Raw genomic sequence first — 21727 nt, 5'->3', positions numbered from 1 at the left:
GTAGGTAGGTAAGTATGTATGTGTGTGTATGTAGGTAGGTAGGTAGGTAAGTATGTATGTATGTGTGTGTATGTATGTAGGTAGGTAAGTATGTATGTATGTGTGTATGATTGTCTCCATGTATTCTCCATGTGTCTACCCTCGAATAATCAGAATACACAAAGAGAGGAAGCTTTGTGAAGTAGCATCTATGGAAAATGGTTGAATTTCATGAAAAATGTACTGTTTTTCTTTCTTTAACTGTGGAACATGAAAGGATACAATGATGAGAGTAATACCATTGAATATTCCTATTGGGAAAGAGGACCGCCCTGATTCTCCATTTGGAATTCTACAAACTCAGCAATTCTATGTGTGTGCCTACCTGCCTGCCTGGATGTATGTGTTCCTGCGTGTGACGAGTGTCTGTACCACCACCACCCACCTGGTCACATTTCTGGTGGAAGGCGGCAGACATCTCCAGCAGTGTGCTGCGTTCATCCAGGGCAGCAGCGAAGGCTTTCCACTCCGCTTCCAGCTGACCTGAGATCTGTTTAATCTGCACCGAGGCATAGTGACCAGACTCCAACAGCCTGTTACCCACGGACATTATCCTGTTGATGTTCACATACACGTTCTGGAGCGGTGAGGGGTGAGGGGTGAGGGAGAGAGAGAAACATTGATTTGGTTTATTTAGCTATTCAGATAACAGACAAACAAACATACAGATATTTCACAATAAGCACAACAACAACAAAAAATGGAGTAAACACTAAGTCCATACCGAAAACCCCAATGCAGCGTACTTGCATTCCAGATTCTGGTTGTAGAAAGGATTGGAGTGATGTCAGTATGGCAGGATGCCAGCTCTGTAATAGCTACCTATGGATTCCCTATGGACCTAGCCTCAACTAGACAGGGTGTGTGTGCACACGAGAGAGAGCTTGCATTGATTTTAGTGCAGCGCTAAATGGCTGTGCGCGTTTCCATCTGCAGAGTCATCATCTAGCTGAGGCAAAACAGTAGATTCATCTCCTGCTTTAAAGACATCCATTTCAGAACCATTATGTAAGCCTGTATGGATACAGCTTCTAGCTGTGTAATAGCCCGCTGCTCGGTGTGTGTGTGTGTGTGTGTGTGTGTGTGTGTGTGTGTGTGTTCTTACCATGCAGTTCATAGCAAAGTGGTTGTGCTGCGTCTGTAGCTCCATGGCGTGAGGGTGGTTGTTGCCGATCTCGGTGTAGCCGGCCAGGAACAGACCCTTGTTGGCCATTATCCAATCAAACATCTGAGGGAAAGACACCCAAACACACACATTAGAGACGGGACAGTGCAGGCAGCCAACAGCTACAGACGGTAGAGTGTGCTTGGGTCTGTATCATTGTGCTTGTGTGTGGGTGTATCATTGTGTGTACTGTATACTGCTTAGTGGGACTACTGTACGTGTGTGTATGCTTGCACGTGTGAATGTAGAAATGTGAGTGTGCAAAAACACTTGCTTGCACGTGTGTGTGTGTGTGTGTGTGTGTGTGTGTGTGTGTGTGTGTGTGTATATTTTTCTTTATTTTTACTATTTTCTACATTGTAGAATAATAGTGAAGACATCAAAACTAGGAAATAACACATATGGAATCATGTAATAACCAAAAAAGTGTTAAACAAATCAAAATATAGTTTATATTTGAGATTCTTCAAAATAGCCACACTTTGCCTTGATGACAGATTTGCACACTCTTGGCCTTCTCTCAACCAGCTTCATGAGGTAGTCACCTGGAATGCATTTAAATTCTCAGGTGCGCCTTGTTAAAAGTTAATTTGAGGAATGTTTTTACTTCTTAATGCGTTTGAGCCAATCAGTTGTGTTGTGTACCTTGTGACAAGGTAGGGGTGGTATACAGAAGCTAGCCTTATTTGGTAAAAGACCAAGTCCATATTATGGCAAGAACAGCTCAAATAAGCAAAGAGAAACGACAGTCCATCATTACTTTAAGACATGAAGGTTAGTCAATCCGGAAAATGTCAAGAACTTTGAAAGTTTCTTCAAGTGCAGTCGCAAAAACCATCAAGTGCTATGATGAAACTGGCTCTCATGAGGACCGTTACAGGAAAGGAAGACCCAGAGTTACCTGCAGAGGATAAGTTCATTCGAGTTACCAGCCTCAGAAATTTCAGCCCAAATAAATGCTTCACAGAGTTCAAGTAACAGACATCTCAACATCAACTGTTCAGAGGAGACTGTGAATCAGGCCTTCATGGTCAAATTGCTGCAAAGAAACCACTACTAAAGGACACCAATAAGAAGAAGAGACTTGCTTGGGCCAAGAAACAGGAACAATGGACATTAGACCTGTGACTTTGGTCTGAGGAGTCCAAATTTGAGATTTTGGGATCCAGACGCCTTGTCTTTGTGAGATTCAGAGTAGGTGAACAGATGATCTCTGCATGTGTGGTTCCCACCGTGAAGGATGGAGAAGGTGTGATGGTGCTTTGCTGGTGACAATGTCAATGATTTATTTAGAATTCAAGGCATACATAACCAGCATGGCTACCACAGCATTCTGCATGATATGCCATCCCTTCTGGTTTGCACTTAGTGGGACTATCATTTGTTTTTCAACAGGACAATGACCCCAACACACCTCCAGGCTGTGTAAGGGGTATTTGACCAAGAAGGAGAGTGATGGAGTGCTGCATCAGATGACCTGGCATCCACAATCACCTGACCTCAACCCAATTGAGATGGTTTGGGGTGAGTTGGACCGCAGAGTGAAGGAAAAGCAGCCAACAAGTGCTCAGTATATACACTACCGTTAAAACTTTTGGGGTCACTTAGACATGTCCTTGTTTTTGAAAGAAAAGCAAATTTTTTGTCCATTAAAATAACATCAAATTGATCAGAAATACAGTGTAGACATTGTTCATGTTGTAAATGACTCTTGTAGCTGGAAACTTATAGCTGGCTTATTTTTTTGTGGAATATCTACATACGCATACAGAGGCCCATTATCAGCAACCATCACTCCTGTGTTCCAATGGCATGTTGTGTTAGCTAATCCAAGTTTATCATTTTAAAAGGCTAATTGATCATTAGAAAACCCTTTTGTAATTATGTTAGCACAGCTGAAAATTGTTGTCCTGATTAAAGAAGCAATAAAACTGACCTTCTTTAGACTAGTTGAGTATCTGGAGCATCAGAATTTGTGGGTTCGATTACATGCTCAAAATGGCCAGAAACAAAGGACTAGGACACAGAACAGCGCAAACTGGCTCTAACTAGAATAGAAAGGAGTGGGAGGCCCCGGTGCACAACTGAGCAAGAGGACAAGTACATTAGAGTGTCTAGTTTGAGAAACAGACGCCTCAAGTCCTCAACTGGCAGCTTCATTAAATAGTACTCGCAAAACACCAGTCTCAACGTCAACAGTCAAGAGGCGACTCCGGGATGCTGGCATTCTAGGCAGAGTTGCAAAGAAAAAGCCATATCTCAGACTGGCCAATAAAAAGAAAAGATTAAGATGGGCAAAAGAACACAGACACTGGACAGAGGAAGATTTGAAAAAAGTGTTATTGACAGACGAGTCTAAGTTTGAGTTGTTCGGATCACAAAGAAGAACATTCGTGAGATGCAGAAAAAATGAAAAGATGCAGGAGAAGTGCTTGACGCCATCTGTCAAGCATGGTGAAGGCAATGTGATGGTCTGGAGTGATTTGGTGGTGGTAAAGTGGGAGATTTGGACAGGGTAAAAAGGATTTTGAGGAAGGAAAGCTATCAATCCATTTTACAACGCCATTCCATACCCTGTGGATGGCGCTTAATTGGAGTCAATTTCCTCCGACAACAGGACAACGACCCAAAGCACAGCTCCAAACTATGCAAGAACTATTTAGGGAAGAAGCAGTCAGCTGGTGTTCTGTCTATAATGGAGTGGCCAGTACAGTCACCGGATCTCAACCCTATTGAGCTTTTGTGGGAGCAGCTTGACCGTATTTTACGTAAGAAGTGCCCATCAAGCCAATCCAATTTATGGGAGGTGCTTCAGGAAGCATGGGGTGAAATCTCTTCAGATTACCTCAACAAATTGACAACTAGAATGCCAAAGGTCTTCAAGGCTGTAATTGCTGCAAATGGAGGACTCTTTGACGAAAGCAAAGTTTGAAGGACACAATTATTATTTCAATTAAAGATCCTTATTTATAATTACTATATTTCCTATTAATTTTGCCACTGATTTCCTGTATGTTTTCATGAAAAACAAGGACATTTCTAAGTGACACCAAGCTTTGAACGGTAGTGTATTTGGGAACTCCTTCAAGACTGTTGGAAAAGCATTCCAGGTGAAGCTGGTTGAGAGAATGCCAAGAGTGTACAAAGCTGTCATCAAATCAAAATCAAATCACATTTTATTGGTCATATACACATATTTAGCAGATGTTATTGCTTGTGTTCCTAGCTCCAACAGTGCCGTAATATCTAACAATTCACAACAATATACACAAATCTAAAAGTAAAATAATGGAATTAAGAAATATATAAATCTTAGGATGAGGCAAAGTGTGGCTACTTTGAAGAACCTAAAATATATTTTGATTTGTTTAACACTTTTTTGGTTACTACATGATTCCATATGTGCTATTTCATAATGTTGATATCTTCACTATTATTCTACAATGTATAAAATAGTAAAAATAAAGAAAAACCTTTGAATGAGTAGGTGTGTCAACATTTTTGACTGGTACTGTATGTGTGTGTGTGTGTACATACATACATCTGTGACTCACTAGGCACAGGAAGAAGAGAGATGAGCTGAGTGTCATAAGAGAATACCAAGAGCCTCTTCAGAGCTAACTACTGTCTATCGTGTCCTAGCAACAAGCCCTTACCGCAGTCCAACACTGCTATCTGTCTATTCTACAGTAACTATTGACGGTATCAATTATACTCTATCAGTCTATTACACTGGATCTATTCAGCCCCCTACACACACACACATACAAATCCCACTAGCACTGGCTGTTGTCTTTTCCTTTACTCTCCATCCATGGTACCTTCTCAGCATCCTGTTCGAAGAGGCGGAGCTGGAAGCACTGGTCCAGCTGCAGTTTCCTGATGTGCCAGGCCTGGTGTAGGTGTTGTCGTGTGCTGTGGAGTTTGTCCAGCAGGGTGGCGATGCGTGGCACCAGCCCCTGGGTGTCAGCGTTACACACACCACTGGCGTTAGAGTTCCTGTACGACTCACTGCTCTGGATACGCTGCAGCAACCTGGGAGAGAGGACGCAATGTGAAATAACACACACACCACCACCAGCAGTGTAAAATTAGCCTCACCATCAGTCTGAGTGTGTGTGTGTGTGTGTGTGTGTGTGTGTGTGTGGTGCGTAGCCTACCTCTGTCCCTCTGTATCCAGTTCCTCTATAGGAGCTTTGATGACCTTCTTCTTCAGCGTGGCGTGTTCCTCTATCATGCGCCGCGCCCCGTCCAGGTCCGTGGGGAAGTCTTTCCTCGCCACCACCTCCTGCATCTCCTCCAGCCTCGACAACATGTGACCCGCGTGCCCCGTAAACTCCTCAAACGCAACCCGCACCTGGAAAAGAACGAAGACACTGGATGGATTGATTGATAAATTGATTGATTGACTTGTGGTTGTAGTACTGACATAGAGAGCTAAAGTATGTGTTTAAGTCAGTGTATTTTGGTTTTTGCAAACCATTGATTGATTAATTGATTGACTGGTCGTACCTCGATCCACTCGTCATGGTTGTATTCTAGACTTCCCTCGAAGTCAGAGGTCAGCTGTGAGGGGTCAACCACCTTAGATAGACCCTCCAATGACACCATGGTGGTCTAGAGAGAGATGGAGAGGGGGAAGAGGGGGAGATGAGGAAAGGTAAAGAGGGAAGGGAAGAAAGGGAAGGATAGAGAAGGCTTTAAATCAATTCTAACAACATCCTCACAGCCTTTTGGGAGGGGTTACGACAGAGGGTCATCTCTCTCTGTCTCGTTCTCCCTCACTCTTCATCTTGATTAAGTCTGCTGATTTCATATTGCGTTTTTGGGGACATTTAGAAAATGACTTTTACCTCAAAGGTCAAATGTCTGTACAGATTGAGAAATATGGGAGAGATTGTTTCTGTTCTCAAGTGATTTATGTTGCCAAGATAATACCAACCCACACAGCAAGGTTAACACCCACACTCTGTGTCAGATTGAAGGATAGACAGAGGGATGAAGAGAGACCTGACAAAGCCTTGCGTGGGCAAGATTAGCGAAAGAAAGAAATAACAAAAAGAAAAAAAGACAGACAGACAGAGAAAGAGACAGACAAACAAGCTGAGAACCCCTCTAAATCCAAAGAAAGGCAGACAGAAAGAGTAAAGCACAATTCTAAGAGTTCTGTTCTATTGACAAGTCCAGGTAAGAATGCATCAGTCCATCTCGCCATCTCCTATAGAAGACTGTTCCATCTGTTAATGGTAAGAACGCATCAGTCCATCTCTCCATCTTTCTCTCTATCCCCTCCATCTCCTATAGAAGACTGTTCCATCTGTTAATGGAATGTTCCAATGTTTTAAAAGCATAACCCAGATTTGGATGGAAAAATGATTTTCACTGAGCAAAATGTGGCGCTGAAAAACACACATGTACATATTACCTCACTGACCTCGACTAGCCTGTACCTCTGACTCCTGTACTGTATATAGCCTCGTTGTTTTTTTATTTATTGTGTTACTTTTTTCTTACTTTTTTTTTTTTTTTTTAAATGTGGCATTGTTGGTTAAGGACTTGTAAGTAAACATTTCACGGTAAGGAATACTTGTTGTATTCGGCATGTGACAAATAACATTTGATTTGACACACATTGGCCTCACGCACACAGCAGGGTAAAGAGAACGGGTGGTGTTTAATGGCGTGTGTTCTGCCCTATGGCGACTGGCTGACAGAGTGACACACGGCGTTATACACCATCAACCAATCAATAAAGCCCTCTGAGACAACCCAATACCACAGCAGTGCTCTAACAGGGTGGCTGTGTGGAGGGCTGTGTGTGTGTGTGTGTGTCAACTTAATACAACATCAAAAGTAGCCCTCGACACAGCCCTCCACACAGCCCTCCACACAGCACAGACATGGCAAATAAAACCAGCAAATGAATCTAATCTAATAACCTAGAGCTTCACTACATTATTGCAATGCTCTGCAGGATTTTCAACACTATTACAAGTCATCAAGCCTACAAGCCTATCAAAAACAATTCAAAACAGCAGTGTGTGTGAATTAAAACAAGCAGAGCTCCATACAACATCCCATTGTGATTCTAAATCACAAATTTAAAACAGCAAAGAGTATAATAAGCAGTACACCTCAAAGTCACAGTCAAAACATACCATATTGTTGTTGGGTTTGTTACATTTTTAGCAAAGTCACAGTCAAAACATACCATATTGTTGTTGGGTTTGTTACGTTTCAGCAAAGTCACAGTCAAAACATACCATATTGTTGTTGGGTTTGTTACATTTTAGCAAAGTCACAGTCAAAACATACCATATTGTTGTTGGGTTTGTTACGTTTCAGCAAAGTCAAGGTCAAAACATACCATATTGTTGTTGGGTTTGTTACGTTTCAGCAAAGTCACAGTCAAAATATACCATATTGTTGTTGGGTTTGTTACGTTTCAGCAAAGTCACAGTCAAAATATACCATATTGTTGTTGGGTTTGTTACGTTTCAGCAAAGTCACAGTCAAAACATACCATATTGTTGTTGGGTTTGTTACATTTCAGCAAAGTCACAGTCAAAACATACCATATTGTTGTTGGGTTTGTTACGTTTCAGCAAAGTCACAGTCAAAACATACCATATTGTTGTTGGGTTTGTTACATTTCAGCAAAGTCACAGTCAAAACATACCATATTGTTGTTGGGTTTGTTACATTTCAGCAAAGTCACAGTCAAAACATACCATATTGTTGTTGGGTTTGTTACGTTTCAGCAGTCACAGTCAAAACATACCATATTGTTGTTGGGTTTGTTACGTTTCAGCAAAGTCACAGTCAAAATATACCATATTGTTGTTGGGTTTGTTACGTTTCAGCAAAGTCACAGTCAAAACATACCATATTGTTGTTGGGTTTGTTACGTTTCAGCAAAGTCACAGTCAAAACATACCATATTGTTGTTGGGTTTGTTACATTTCAGCAAAGTCACAGGCATTAAATTGCAATGAATGCAGTGACATGGTACAGTATAGTACAGTAAAGGACAGTATAGTTTAATACAGTATAGTACAGTACAACATAGTATAGAACAGTATAGTATAGTACAGTATAGTACAGTATAGTACAGAACAGTATAGTTAGGGTTGCAAAGCTACTGGTAATTTACCAGTCATGGAATCTTCTATAATTTTGGTCATCTATGTTAATTTACACTTGAATAACTTTTAAAACATGTATTCATACATAGTATACATTTTTTATATCTGTGAGTTTCTAGTGGAACGACCATATGTTCAAGAGGAAATATCCTAATGAATGAAAAAGCATCTAATCAACAACGGCACAACTCTTCCAACTATTTACTTGTTTCACAACTGCACCAATTTGGGGCCAAAACATTTACAACTAAAAAAGATTGACGAAGTAAAATAAATAATGCTGAAACCCTCATTATAAAACACCAATGGTATTCACTAAGTTTATGGTTTATATGTAATGTTTTACAGCTTTGTCATTCTACTGTTTATTTGAAAATCACCTCATTATATATTTGACATGTGATAAGGCCACACAGGGGCCAGAGATCATTACAGACACCTGGGATAATCTGAAGTACCCAAAAGGGCCACTAGATGTGTTGATGAAATACATAAAATCCTTGAAAGTTACAAATATTCTGCTAGTTTACTGGTAAACTTCGAAAGTTTCCAGTAACACACCCTCCATTTGTAACCCTAAGTACAGAACACTATAGTATAGTACAATAAAAACCAAAAATGTTACCTCAAATTCGAACTTGGAGCTGCCGAAGTTGGTGCGTTGTTTCTGCCAGAAGTTGTCTGGTTTGATGATGAGCGCTATGTGTATACAGCAGGGGAACGACTCCTGGAGAATCTTCAGTAGAGATTTGATACTGTCCCATTTACTGCCTCGCATGTCTACTATGACTGTGAAGCCATGCTGGATCACCTCTTCACTGGACCGGGGGGAGGGAGGAGGAGGAGGAGGGAGAAGGAAGGTGGTAGCGAAAGAGTGAGAGTGGATAGTATGGCAAGATAAGGAGGAGAGAGGAGAGCGTGGGAGGGAGAGAGAAGGTAGGACGGGGAGAGGTGGTAGCGAAAGAGTGAGAGGGTGGGAAAGGGGAGGGGGTAGAGAAAGAGGGAGGATGGTGAGTGGGAGGTAGAGAAAGCGGGAAGGGAGGAAGGAGAGAGAGAATCAAAACAAACCATGAGATGGTGATGACGCATTTTCTGTACTGTGAGAAGCACAGAGTACGCACCACGAATTCACACACACACACCCACACACAGAATGATAAATCCCCAAAACCTACAGTGATTTCCATCCAGATTGGAAGAAAAATCAATCAGAATAATGACCAAAAGTAAGCAAAGAGACTCAATCCATCATCAGCATCAAGACTGTAGTTCAACTAAGATTCTCCCCACAGCATCACACATCTCCTGCATGGCTAGTAATAAACAGTGCATCTAGTTATCCCCCTCTCTCTGTCTCTATTCCTCCTCTTTCTCTTCTCTCGTTCTCTATTCCCCCTCTCCCTCCCTCACGGCTAACCTCAACACTCAGACCCAGAGTTTCATATCTCAGGAGAATAAACACAATTCCTCTCTACTTCACTCACTCTCTTTCTAGAGCTATCCTTTATCTCCCTTAATCCTCTCTCAATTCCTTATTCCCTCCTAACACTAGCTTTCTAGATTCCTTCCCTTTCTATCCAGCCTTCCCCTCCTCTCTTTCTAATGCCTGTGTCAGCAACTCTGACTCCCACTACACTGAGCAGAGAGAGAGAGAGAGAGGAGAGAGGAGAGGGAAACACAAATACGGTAACAGAGAAAAAGTGGGGAGTGAGAGATCTACATTGTATCTACATAGAGAGCGAGAGAGTAGAAGAACCGTTAAAAGAGTTTTGTAATGAGGAGTGAGATACGATGTAGAGAGAGACGTACCTAGGAGAGTGCAGCAGTGTACAGACCTACTCATCCGCAGCTATCATCACAACTACTGAGCTGATCTAGCAACCGTACCGCCTCTGCGGCACTCTGTTGTACTCAAACACACACACAAACACACACACTCCTCCCTCTCTCTGTTTTAATCCCTCGCTCTCTCCCGCTCCACTCGCTCTCTACCCTCCCTCACTCCCTCCTTTTCCTTCGGACTCTCCATCTCTATCTACCCTCCCTCACTCCAACTCTCCATCCCTCTCACCACCCTCCCTCACTCCAACTCTCCATCCCTCTCACCACCCTCCCTCACTCCAACTCTCCATCCCTCTCACCACCCTCCCTCTCACCACCCTCCCTCACTCCAACTCTCCATCCCTCTCACCACCCTCCCTCACTCCAACTCTCCATCCCTCTCACCACCCTCCCTCACTCCAACTCTCCATCCCTCTCACCACCCTCCCTCACTCCGACTCTCCCACCCTCTCACCACCCTCCCTCACTCCAACTCTCCATCCCTCTCACCACCCTCCCTCACTCCAACTCTCCATCCCTCTCACCACCCTCCCTCACTCCAACTCTCCATCCCTCTCACCACCCTCCCTCACTCCAACTCTCCAATCCCTCTCACCACCCTCCCTCACTCCAACTCTCCATCCCTCTCACCACCCTCCCTCACTCCAACTCTCCATCCCTCTCACCACCCTCCCTCACTCCAATCCCTCTCACCACCCTCCCTCACTCCAACTCTCCATCCCTCTCACCACCCTCCCTCACTCCAACTCTCCATCCCTCTCACCACCCTCCCTCACTCCAACTCTCCATCCCTCTCACCACCCTCCCTCACTCCAACTCTCCATCCCTCTCACCACCCTCCCTCACTCCAACTCTCCATCCCTCTCACCACCCTCCCTCACTCCAACTCTCCAACCCTCTCACCACCCTCCCTCACTCCAACTCTCCATCCCTCTCACCACCCTCCCTCACTCCAATCCCTCTCACCACCCTCCCTCACTCCAACTCTCCATCCCTCTCACCACCCTCCCTCACTCCAACTCTCCATCCCTCTCACCACCCTCCCTCACTCCAACTCTCCATCCCTCTCACCACCCTCCCTCACTCCAACTCTCCAGCCCTCTCACCACCCTCCCTCACTCCGACTCTCCCACCCTCTCACCACCCTCCCTCACTCCAACTCTCCATTCCTCTCACCACCCTCCCTCACTCCAACTCTCCATCCCTCTCACCACCCTCCCTCACTCCGACTCTCCATTCCTCTCACCACCCTCCCTCACTCCAACTCTCCATCCCTCTCACCACCCTCCCTCACTCCGACTCTCCATCCCTCTCACCACCCTCCCTCACTCCAACTCTCCAATCCCTCTCACCACCCTCCCTCACTCCAACTCTCCATCCCTCTCACCACCCTCCCTCACTCCGACTCTCCATCCCTCTCACCACCCTCCCTCACTCCAACTCTCCATCCCTCTCACCACCCTCCCTCACACCGACTCTCCATCCCTCTCACCACACTCCCTCACTCCAACTCTCCATTCCTCTCACCACCCTCCATCTCTCCAACCATTGATCTCTCTCTCCATCCATTGATCTCTCTCTATTAATGTATCTCTCTCTCCATCCATTGATCTCTCTCTCTATTAATGTATCTCTCTCTCTATTAATGTATCTCTCTCTCCATCCATTGAACTCTCTCTCTATTCATTTGTCTCTCTCTCTAGCCATTGGTCTCTCTCTATCCAAAGGTCTTTCTCTCCATCCATTGATCTCTCTCTCTATTAATGTATCTCTCTCTCCATCCACTGACCTCTCTCTCCATCCATTGATCTCTCTCTCTATTAATGTATCTCTCTCTCCATCCATTGATCTCTCTCTCTATTAATGTATCTCTCTCTCCATCCATTGATCTCTCTCTCTATTAATGTATCTCTCTCTCCATCCATTGATCTCTCTCTCTATTAATGTATCTCTCTCTCCATCCATTGATCTCTCTCTCTGTTAATGTATCTCTCTCTTCATCCATTGATCTCTCTCTCTATTAATGTATCTCTCTCTCCATCCATTGATCTCTCTATCTATTGGTCACTCTCTAAATTAATTTCTCTCTCTCTCTACCCATTGGTATCTCTCCATCCAATGGTCTCTCTCTCCAACCATTTTCCTCTCTATCTATTCAGTTCTCTCTCTCCATCCATTTGTGTCTCTCTCAAATAATTTGTCATCCCTTTCCATCCATTTGTCTCTATTCATTTGTCTCTCTCTCTATCAATTTGTCTCTATTAAGTTGTCTCTCTCTATTCATTTGTCTCTCTCTCTATTCATTTGTCTCTCTCTCTCTCCATCCATTTCTCTCTCCCTCCATCCATTCATGTGTTTCTCTACCCATTTGTCTCTCTCGCGCTCTATATTAATTTTCCTCTCTCAATTCATTTGCCTCTCTCTCTCTATTCATTTCTCTCTCTCCCTCTATTCATTTCTCTCTCTCCCTCTATTCATTTCTCTCTCTCCCTCTATTCATTTCTCTCTCTCCCTCTATTCATTTCTCTCTCTCCCTCTATTCATTTCTTTCTCTCTCCAGCGATCTCTCTCTCAATTCATTTGTCTCTCTCTCTCCATCCATTTGCCTCTCTCTCTCCATCCATTTGCCTCTCTCTATCCATTTGTGTCTCTCTCTCCATCCATTTGTCTCTATTCATTTTTCTCTCTCTCTCCATCCATTTGTCTCTCTCTCCATCCATTTGGCTGTCTCTCTCTATCCATTTGTCTCTCGCTCTCAATCCATTTGTCTGTCTCTCTCTATCCATTTGTCTCTCGCTCTCAATCCATTTGTCTGTCTCTCTCTCCATCCATTTGTCTGTCTCTCTCTCCATCCATTTGTCTGTCTCTCTCTCCATCCATTTGTCTGTCTCTCTCTCCATCCATTTGTCTGTCTCTCTCTCCATCCATTTGTCTGTCTCTCTCTATCCATTTGTCTGTCTCTCTCTATCCATTTGTCTGTCTCTCTCTATCCATTTGTCTGTCTCTCTCTATCCATTTGTCTCTCTCACTCTCCATCCATTTGTCTGTCTCTCTCTATCCATTTGTCTCCCTCTCTCTCCATCCATTTGTCTGTCTCTCTCTCCATCCATGTCTGTCTCTCTCTATCCATTTGTCTGTCTCTCTCTATCCATTTGTCTGTCTCTCTCTATCCATTTGTCTCTCTCGTTCTCAATCCATTTGTCTCTCTCACTCTCCATCCATTTGTCTGTCTCTCTCTATCCATTTGTCTCCCTCTATCCATTTGTCTCCCTCTATCCATTTGTCTCCCTCTCTCTCCATCCATTTGTCTCGCTCTCTCCATCCACTTGTCTCGCTCTCTCTCTCCATCCATCCATTTGTCCGTCTCTCTCGCTCTCTCCATTTGTCCGTCTCTCCATCCATTTGTCTGTCTGTCTCTCTCCATGTGTCTGTCTGTCTCTCTCTCCATTTGTCTGTCTGTCTCTCTCCATTTGTGTCTCTCTCTCCATCCATTTGTCTGTCTCTCGATCCATTTGTCTGTGTCTCTCTCCATCCATTTGTCTGTCTCTCTCTCCATCCATTTGTCTGTCTCTCTCTCGATCCATTTGTCTGTCTCTCTCTCGATCCATTTGTCTGTCTCTCTCTCTCTCCATTTGTCTGTCTCTCTCTCTCTCCATTTGTCTGTCTCTCTCTCTCTCCATTTGTCTGTCTCTCTCTCTCTCCATTTGTGTCTCTCTCTCCATCCATTTGTCTCGCTCTCTCCATCCACTTGTCTCGCTCTCTCTCTCCATCCATCCATTTGTCCGTCTCTCTCGCTCTCTCCATTTGTCCGTCTTTCTCTCTCTCCATCCATTTGTCTGTCTGTCTCTCTCCATGTGTCTGTCTCTCTCTCGATCCATTTGTCTGTCTCTCTCTCGATCCATTTGTCTCTCTATCCATTTGTCTGTCTGTCTCTCTCCATTTGTGTCTCTCTCTCCATCCATTTGTCTGTCTCTCGATCCATTTGTCTGTGTCTCTCTCTATCCATTTGTCTGTGTCTCTCTCTATCCATTTGTCTGTCTCTCTCTCGATCCATTTGTCTCTCTCTCTCTCGATCCATTTGTCTGTCTCTCTCTCGATCCATTTGTCTGTCTCTCCCTCTCTCCATTTGTCTCTCTCCCTCTCTCCATTTGTCTCTCTCTCTATCCATTTGTCTCTATCCATTTGTCTCTCTCTCTATCCATTTGTCTCTCTCTATTAATTTGTCTCTCTCCATCCATGTGTCTGTCTCTCTCTCTCTCCATCCATTTGTCTGTCTCTCTCTCTCTCCATCCATTTTTCTGTCTCTCTCTCTCTATCCATTTGTCTCCCTCTCTCCCTCCATTTGTCTCTCTATCCATTTGTCTCTCTCTCTCTCTATCCATTTGTCTCTCTCTCTCTCTATCCATTTGTCTCTCTATCCATTTGTCTCCCTCTATCCATTTGTCTCTCTCTCTCTCACTCTATCCATTTGTCTCTATCTCTCTCCATCTCTCCATTTGTCTCCCTCTGTCCATTTGTCTCCCTCTCTCCATTTGTCTCTCTCTCCCTCTCTCCATTTGTCTCTCTCTCCCTCTCTCCATTTGTCTCCCTCTCTCCATTTGTTTCTCTCTCTCCATTTGTCTCCCTCTATCCATTTGTCTCTCTCTCTATCCATTTGTCTCTCTCTCTCTCCCTCTCTCCATTTGTCTCCCTCTATCCATTTGTCTCTCTCTCTCTCTATCCATTTGTCTCTCTCTCTCTCTATCCATGTCTCTCTCTCTCTCTCTCTATCCATGTCTCTCTCTCTCTATCCATGTCTCTCTCTCTCTCTCTCTCTCTATCCATGTGTCTCTCTCTCTCTCTCTATCCATGTGTCTCTCTCTCTCTCTCTATCCATGTGTCTCTCTCTCTCCCTCTATCCACATGTCTCTCTCTCTCTCTCTATCCATGTGTCTCTCTCTCTCTATCCATGTGTCTCTCCCTCTCTCTCTCTATTCATTTCTCTCTCTCCCTCTATTCATTTCTCTCTCTCTATTAATTTCTCTCTCTCCCTCTATTCATTTCTCTCTCTCCCTCTATTCATTTCTCTCTCTCCCTCTATTCATTTCTCTCTCTCCCTCTATTCATTTCTCTCTCTCCCTCTATTCATTTCTCTCTCTCCCTCTAGTCATTTCTCTCTCTCCCTCTAGTCATTTCTCTCTCTCCCTCTAGTCATTTCTTTCTCTCTCCAGCGATCTCTCTCTCAATTCATTTGTCTCTCTCGCTCCATCCATTTGTCTCTCTCTCTCCATCCATTTGCCTCTCTCTCTCCATCCATTTGCCTCTCTCTATCCATTTGTGTCTCTCTCTCCATCCATTTGTCTCTATTCATTTCTCTCTCTCTCTCCATCCATTTGTCTCTATTCATTTCTCGCTCTCTCTCTCTCCATCCATTTCTCTCTCTCTCTATTAATTTGTCTCTCTCCATCCATTTGTCTCTATTCATTTCTCTCTCTCCATTAATTTCTCTCTCCCCATTAAATTCTCTCTCTCTATTCATTTGTCTCTCTCTCCAACCATTTGTCTCTCTCTCCAACCATTTGTCTCTCTCTCTATCCATTTGTCTCTCTCTATTCATTTGTCTCTCTCTCTCTCCATCCATTTGTCTGTCTCTCTCTTTCCATCCATTTGTCTGTCTCTCTCTCTCCATCCATTTGTCTGTCTCTCTCTCTCCATCCATTTGGCTGTCTCTCCATCCATTTGTATGTCTCTCTCTCTCTCTTTCTCTCTCTCCATCCATTTGTCTGTCTCTCGCTCTCCATCCATTTGTCTCTCTCGCTCTCCATCCATTTGTCTCGCTCTCTCCATCCACTTGTCTCGCTCTCTCTCTCCATCCATTTGTCTCGCTCTCTCTCTCCATCCATTTGTCTCGCTCTCCATCCATTTGTCTGTCGCTCTCTCTCTCTCCATCCATTTGTCTGTCTCTCTCTCCATCCATTTGTCTGTCTCTCTCTCCATCCATTTGTCTGTCTCTCTCTATCCATTTGTCTCTCGCTCTCAATCCATTTGTCTGTCTCTCTCTCCATCCATTTGTCTGTCTCTCTCTCCATCCATTTGTCTGTCTCTCTCTCCATCCATTTGTCTGTCTCTCTCTCCATCCATTTGTCTGTCTCTCTCTATCCATTTGTCTGTCTCTCTCTATCCATTTGTCTCTCTCACTCTCCATCCATTTGTCTCTCTCACTCTCCATCCATTTGTCTGTCTCTCTCTATCCATTTGTCTCCCTCTCTCTCCATCCATTTGTCTGTCTCTCTCTATCCATTTGTCTCTCTCACTCTCCATCCATTTGTCTGTCTCTCTCTATCCATTTGTCTCCCTCTCTCTCCATCCATTTGTCTGTCTCTCTCTCCATCCATGTCTGTCTCTCTCTATCCATTTGTCTGTCTCTCTCTATCCATTTGTCTGTCTCTCTCTATCCATTTGTCTCTCTCGTTCTCAATCCATTTGTCTCTCTCACTCTCCATCCATTTGTCTGTCTCTCTCTATCCATTTGTCTCCCTCTATCCATTTGTCTCCCTCTATCCATTTGTCTCCCTCTCTCTCCATCCATTTGTCTCGCTCTCTCCATCCACTTGTCTCGCTCTCTCTCTCCATCCATCCATTTGTCCGTCTCTCTCGCTCTCTCCATTTGTCCGTCTCTCCATCCATTTGTCTGTCTGTCTCTCTCCATGTGTCTGTCTGTCTCTCTCTCCATTTGTCTGTCTGTCTCTCTCCATTTGTGTCTCTCTCTCCATCCATTTGTCTGTCTCTCGATCCATTTGTCTGTGTCTCTCTCCATCCATTTGTCTGTCTCTCTCTCCATCCATTTGTCTGTCTCTCTCTCGATCCATTTGTCTGTCTCTCTCTCTCTCCATTTGTCTGTCTCTCTCTCTCTCCATTTGTCTGTCTCTCTCTCTCTCCATTTGTCTGTCTCTCTCTCTCTCCATTTGTGTCTCTCTCTCCATCCATTTGTCTCGCTCTCTCCATCCACTTGTCTCGCTCTCTCTCTCCATCCATCCATTTGTCCGTCTCTCTCGCTCTCTCCATTTGTCCGTCTTTCTCTCTCTCCATCCATTTGTCTGTCTGTCTCTCTCCATGTGTCTGTCTCTCTCTCGATCCATTTGTCTGTCTCTCTCTCGATCCATTTGTCTCTCTATCCATTTGTCTGTCTGTCTCTCTCCATTTGTGTCTCTCTCTCCATCCATTTGTCTGTCTCTCGATCCATTTGTCTGTGTCTCTCTCTATCCATTTGTCTGTGTCTCTCTCTATCCATTTGTCTGTCTCTCTCTCGATCCATTTGTCTCTCTCTCTCTCGATCCATTTGTCTGTCTCTCTCTCGATCCATTTGTCTGTCTCTCCCTCTCTCCATTTGTCTCTCTCCCTCTCTCCATTTGTCTCTCTCTCTATCCATTTGTCTCTATCCATTTGTCTCTCTCTCTATCCATTTGTCTCTCTCTATTAATTTGTCTCTCTCCATCCATGTGTCTGTCTCTCTCTCTCTCCATCCATTTGTCTGTCTCTCTCTCTCTCCATCCATTTTTCTGTCTCTCTCTCTCTATCCATTTGTCTCCCTCTCTCCCTCCATTTGTCTCTCTATCCATTTGTCTCTCTCTCTCTCTATCCATTTGTCTCTCTCTCTCTCTATCCATTTGTCTCTCTATCCATTTGTCTCCCTCTATCCATTTGTCTCTCTCTCTCTCACTCTATCCATTTGTCTCTATCTCTCTCCATCTCTCCATTTGTCTCCCTCTGTCCATTTGTCTCCCTCTCTCCATTTGTCTCCATTTGTCTCTCTCTCCCTCTCTCCCTCTGTCTCCCTCTATCCATTTGTCTCTCTCTCCCTCTCTCCATTTGTCTCCCTCTCTCCATTTGTTTCTCTCTCTCCATTTGTCTCCCTCTATCCATTTGTCTCTCTCTCTATCCATTTGTCTCTCTCTCTCTCCCTCTCTCCATTTGTCTCCCTCTATCCATTTGTCTCTCTCTCTCTCTATCCATTTGTCTCTCTCTCTATCCATGTCTCTCTCTCTCTCTCTCTATCCATGTCTCTCTCTCTCTATCCATGTCTCTCTCTCTCTCTCTCTCTCTCTATCCATGTGTCTCTCTCTCTCTCTCTATCCATGTGTCTCTCTCTCTCTCTCTATCCATGTGTCTCTCTCTCTCCCTCTATCCACATGTCTCTCTCTCTCTCTCTATCCATGTGTCTCTCTCTCTCTATCCATGTGTCTCTCCCTCTCTCTCTCTATTCATTTCTCTCTCTCCCTCTATTCATTTCTCTCTCTCTATTAATTTCTCTCTCTCCCTCTATTCATTTCTCTCTCTCCCTCTATTCATTTCTCTCTCTCCCTCTATTCATTTCTCTCTCTCCCTCTATTCATTTCTCTCTCTCCCTCTATTCATTTCTCTCTCTCCCTCTATTCATTTCTCTCTCTCCCTCTAGTCATTTCTCTCTCTCCCTCTAGTCATTTCTCTCTCTCCCTCTAGTCATTTCTTTCTCTCTCCAGCGATCTCTCTCTCAATTCATTTGTCTCTCTCGCTCCATCCATTTGTCTCTCTCTCTCCATCCATTTGCCTCTCTCTCTCCATCCATTTGCCTCTCTCTATCCATTTGTGTCTCTCTCTCCATCCATTTGTCTCTATTCATTTCTCTCTCTCTCTCCATCCATTTGTCTCTATTCATTTGTCGCTCTCTCTCTCTCCATCCATTTCTCTCTCTCTCTATTAATTTGTCTCTCTCCATCCATTTGTCTCTATTCATTTCTCTCTCTCCATTAATTTCTCTCTCCCCATTAAATTCTCTCTCTCTATTCATTTGTCTCTCTCTCCAACCATTTGTCTCTCTCTCCAACCATTTGTCTCTCTCTCTATCCATTTGTCTCTCTCTATTCATTTGTCTCTCTCTCTCTCCATCCATTTGTCTGTCTCTCTCTTTCCATCCATTTGTCTGTCTCTCTCTCTCCATCCATTTGTCTGTCTCTCTCTCTCCATCCATTTGGCTGTCTCTCCATCCATTTGTATGTCTCTCTCTCTCTCTTTCTCTCTCTCCATCCATTTGTCTGTCTCTCGCTCTCCATCCATTTGTCTCTCTCGCTCTCCATCCATTTGTCTCGCTCTCTCCATCCACTTGTCTCGCTCTCTCTCTCCATCCATTTGTCTCGCTCTCTCTCTCCATCCATTTGTCTCGCTCTCCATCCATTTATCTGTCGCTCTCTCTCTCTCCATCCATTTGTCTGTCTCTCTCTCCATCCATTTGTCTGTCTCTCTCTCCATCCATTTGTCTGTCTCTCTCTATCCATTTGTCTCTCGCTCTCAATCCATTTGTCTGTCTCTCTCTCCATCCATTTGTCTGTCTCTCTCTCCATCCATTTGTCTGTCTCTCTCTCCATCCATTTGTCTGTCTCTCTCTCCATCCATTTGTCTGTCTCTCTCTCCATCCATTTGTCTGTCTCTCTCTCCATCCATTTGTCTGTCTCTCTCTCCATCCATTTGTCTGTCTCTCTCTATCCATTTGTCTGTCTCTCTCTATCCATTTGTCTGTCTCTCTCTATCCATTTGTCTGTCTCTCTCTATCCATTTGTCTCTCTCACTCTCCATCCATTTGTCTGTCTCTCTCTATCCATTTGTCTCCCTCTCTCTCCATCCATTTGTCTGTCTCTCTCTCAATCCATTTGTCTCTCTCACTCTCCATCCATTTGTCTGTCTCTCTCTATCCATTTGTCTCCCTCTCTCTCCATCCATTTGTCTCGCTCTCTCCATCCATTTGTCTCGCTCTCTCCATCCACTTGTCTCGCTCTCTCTCTCCATCCATCCATTTGTCCGTCTCTCTCGCTCTCTCCATTTGTCTGTGTCTCTCTCCCCATTTGTCTGTCTGTCTCTCTCCATTTGTGTCTCTCTCTCCATCCATTTGTCTGTCTCTCGATCCATTTGTCTGTGTCTCTCTCCATCCATTTGTCTGTCTCTCTCTCCATCCATTTGTCTGTCTCTCTCTCGATCCATTTGTCTGTCTCTCTCTCGATCCATTTGTCTGTCTCTCTCTCTCCATCCATTTGTCTGTCTCTCTCTCTCTCCATTTGTCTGTCTGTCTCTCTCCATTTGTGTCTCTCTCTCCATCCATTTGTCTCGCTCTCTCCATCCACTTGTCTCGCTCTCTCTCTCCATCCATCCATTTGTCCGTCTCTCTCGCTCTCTCCATTTGTCCGTCTCTCTCTCTCTCCATCCATTTGTCTGTCTCTCGATCCATTTGTCTGTGTCTCTCTCCATCCATTTCTCTGTCTCTCTCTCGATCCATTTGTCTGTCTCTCTCTCGATCCATTTGTCTGTCTGTCTCTCTCTCCATTTGTCTGTCTGTCTCTCTCTCCATTTGTCTGTCTGTCTCTCTCTCCATTTGTCTGTCTGTCTCTCTCCATTTGTGTCTCTCTCTCCATCCATTTGTCTGTCTCTCTATCCATTTGTCTGTGTCTCTCTCTATCCATTTGTCTGTCTCTCTCTCGATCCATTTGTCTGTCTCTCTCTCGATCCATTTGTCTGTCTCTCTCTCGATCCATTTGTCTGTCTCTCTCTCGATCCATTTGTCTGTCTGTCTCTCTCTCCATTTGTTTTTCTCTCTCTCGATCCATTTGTCTGTCTCTCTCTCGATCCATTTGTCTCTCTATCCATTTGTCTGTCTGTCTCTATCCATTTGTCTGTCTGTCTCTCTCCATTTGTGTCTCTCTCTCCATCCATTTGTCTGTCTCTCTCTCGATCCATTTGTCTGTGTCTCTCTCGATCCATTTGTCTGTCTCTCTCTCGATCCATTTGTCTGTCTCTCTCTCGATCCATTTGTCTGTCTCTCTCTCGATCCATTTGTCTGTCTCTCCCTCTCTCCATTTGTCTCTCTATCCATTTGTCTCTCTCCCTCTATCCATTTGTCTCTCTCTCTATCCATTTGTCTCTATCCATTTGTCTCTCTCTCTATCCATTTGTCTCTCTCTCTCTATCCATTTGTCTCTCTCCATCCATGTGTCTGTCTCTCTCTCTCTCCATCCATTTGTCTGTCTCTCTCTCTCTCCATCCATTTGTCTGTCTCTCTCTCTCTATCCATTTGTCTCCCTCTCTCTATCCATTTGTCTCCCTCTCTCCCTCCATTTGTCTCTCTATCCATTTGTCTCTCTCTCTCTCTATCCATTTGTCTCTCTCTCTCTATCCATTTGTCTCTCTCCATCCATGTGTCTGTCTCTCTCTCTCTCCATCCATTTGTCTGTCTCTCTCTCTCTCCATCCATTTGTCTGTCTCCCTCTCTCTATCCATTTGTCTCCCTCTCTCCCTCCATTTGTCTCCCTCTCTCCCTCCATTTGTCTCCCTCTATCCATTTGTCTCTCTCTCTCTCTCACTATCCATTTGTCTCTATCTCTCTCCATCTCTCCATTTGTCTCCCTCTCTCCATTTGTCTCCCTCTCTCCATTTGTCTCCATTTGTCTCTCTCTCCCTCTCTCCATTTGTCTCCATTTGTCTCTCTCTCCCTCTCTCCATTTGTCTCTCTCTCTCCATTTGTCTCCCTCTCTCA

At 44.2% G+C, this 21727-nt stretch overlaps 1 protein-coding gene across 1 annotated transcript in view; it reads right to left on the bottom strand.

Moving 5' to 3' along the window:
• LOC120026857 (triple functional domain protein-like) overlaps nucleotides 1-21727 on the bottom strand; it is a 116455-nt gene that overhangs the window by 53808 nt on the left and 40920 nt on the right. Inside the window, exons 5-10 of the mRNA XM_038971573.1 lie at nucleotides 8975-9167; nucleotides 5717-5821; nucleotides 5365-5561; nucleotides 5026-5239; nucleotides 1145-1267; nucleotides 425-616 (exon numbers count right to left, since the gene is read on the bottom strand). Coding sequence (XP_038827501.1) covers nucleotides 425-616; nucleotides 1145-1267; nucleotides 5026-5239; nucleotides 5365-5561; nucleotides 5717-5821; nucleotides 8975-9167 — 1024 coding nt within the window. The remainder of the gene's footprint in view (nucleotides 1-424; nucleotides 617-1144; nucleotides 1268-5025; nucleotides 5240-5364; nucleotides 5562-5716; nucleotides 5822-8974; nucleotides 9168-21727) is intronic.

The sequence above is a fragment of the Salvelinus namaycush genome, chromosome 32 (assembly GCF_016432855.1).
Source record: "Salvelinus namaycush isolate Seneca chromosome 32, SaNama_1.0, whole genome shotgun sequence".
In the NCBI taxonomy this organism is placed as follows: domain Eukaryota; kingdom Metazoa; phylum Chordata; class Actinopteri; order Salmoniformes; family Salmonidae; genus Salvelinus; species Salvelinus namaycush.
The sequence above is the reverse complement of the archived record's forward strand: the minus strand, read 5'-3'. Positions and strand labels throughout refer to the sequence as shown.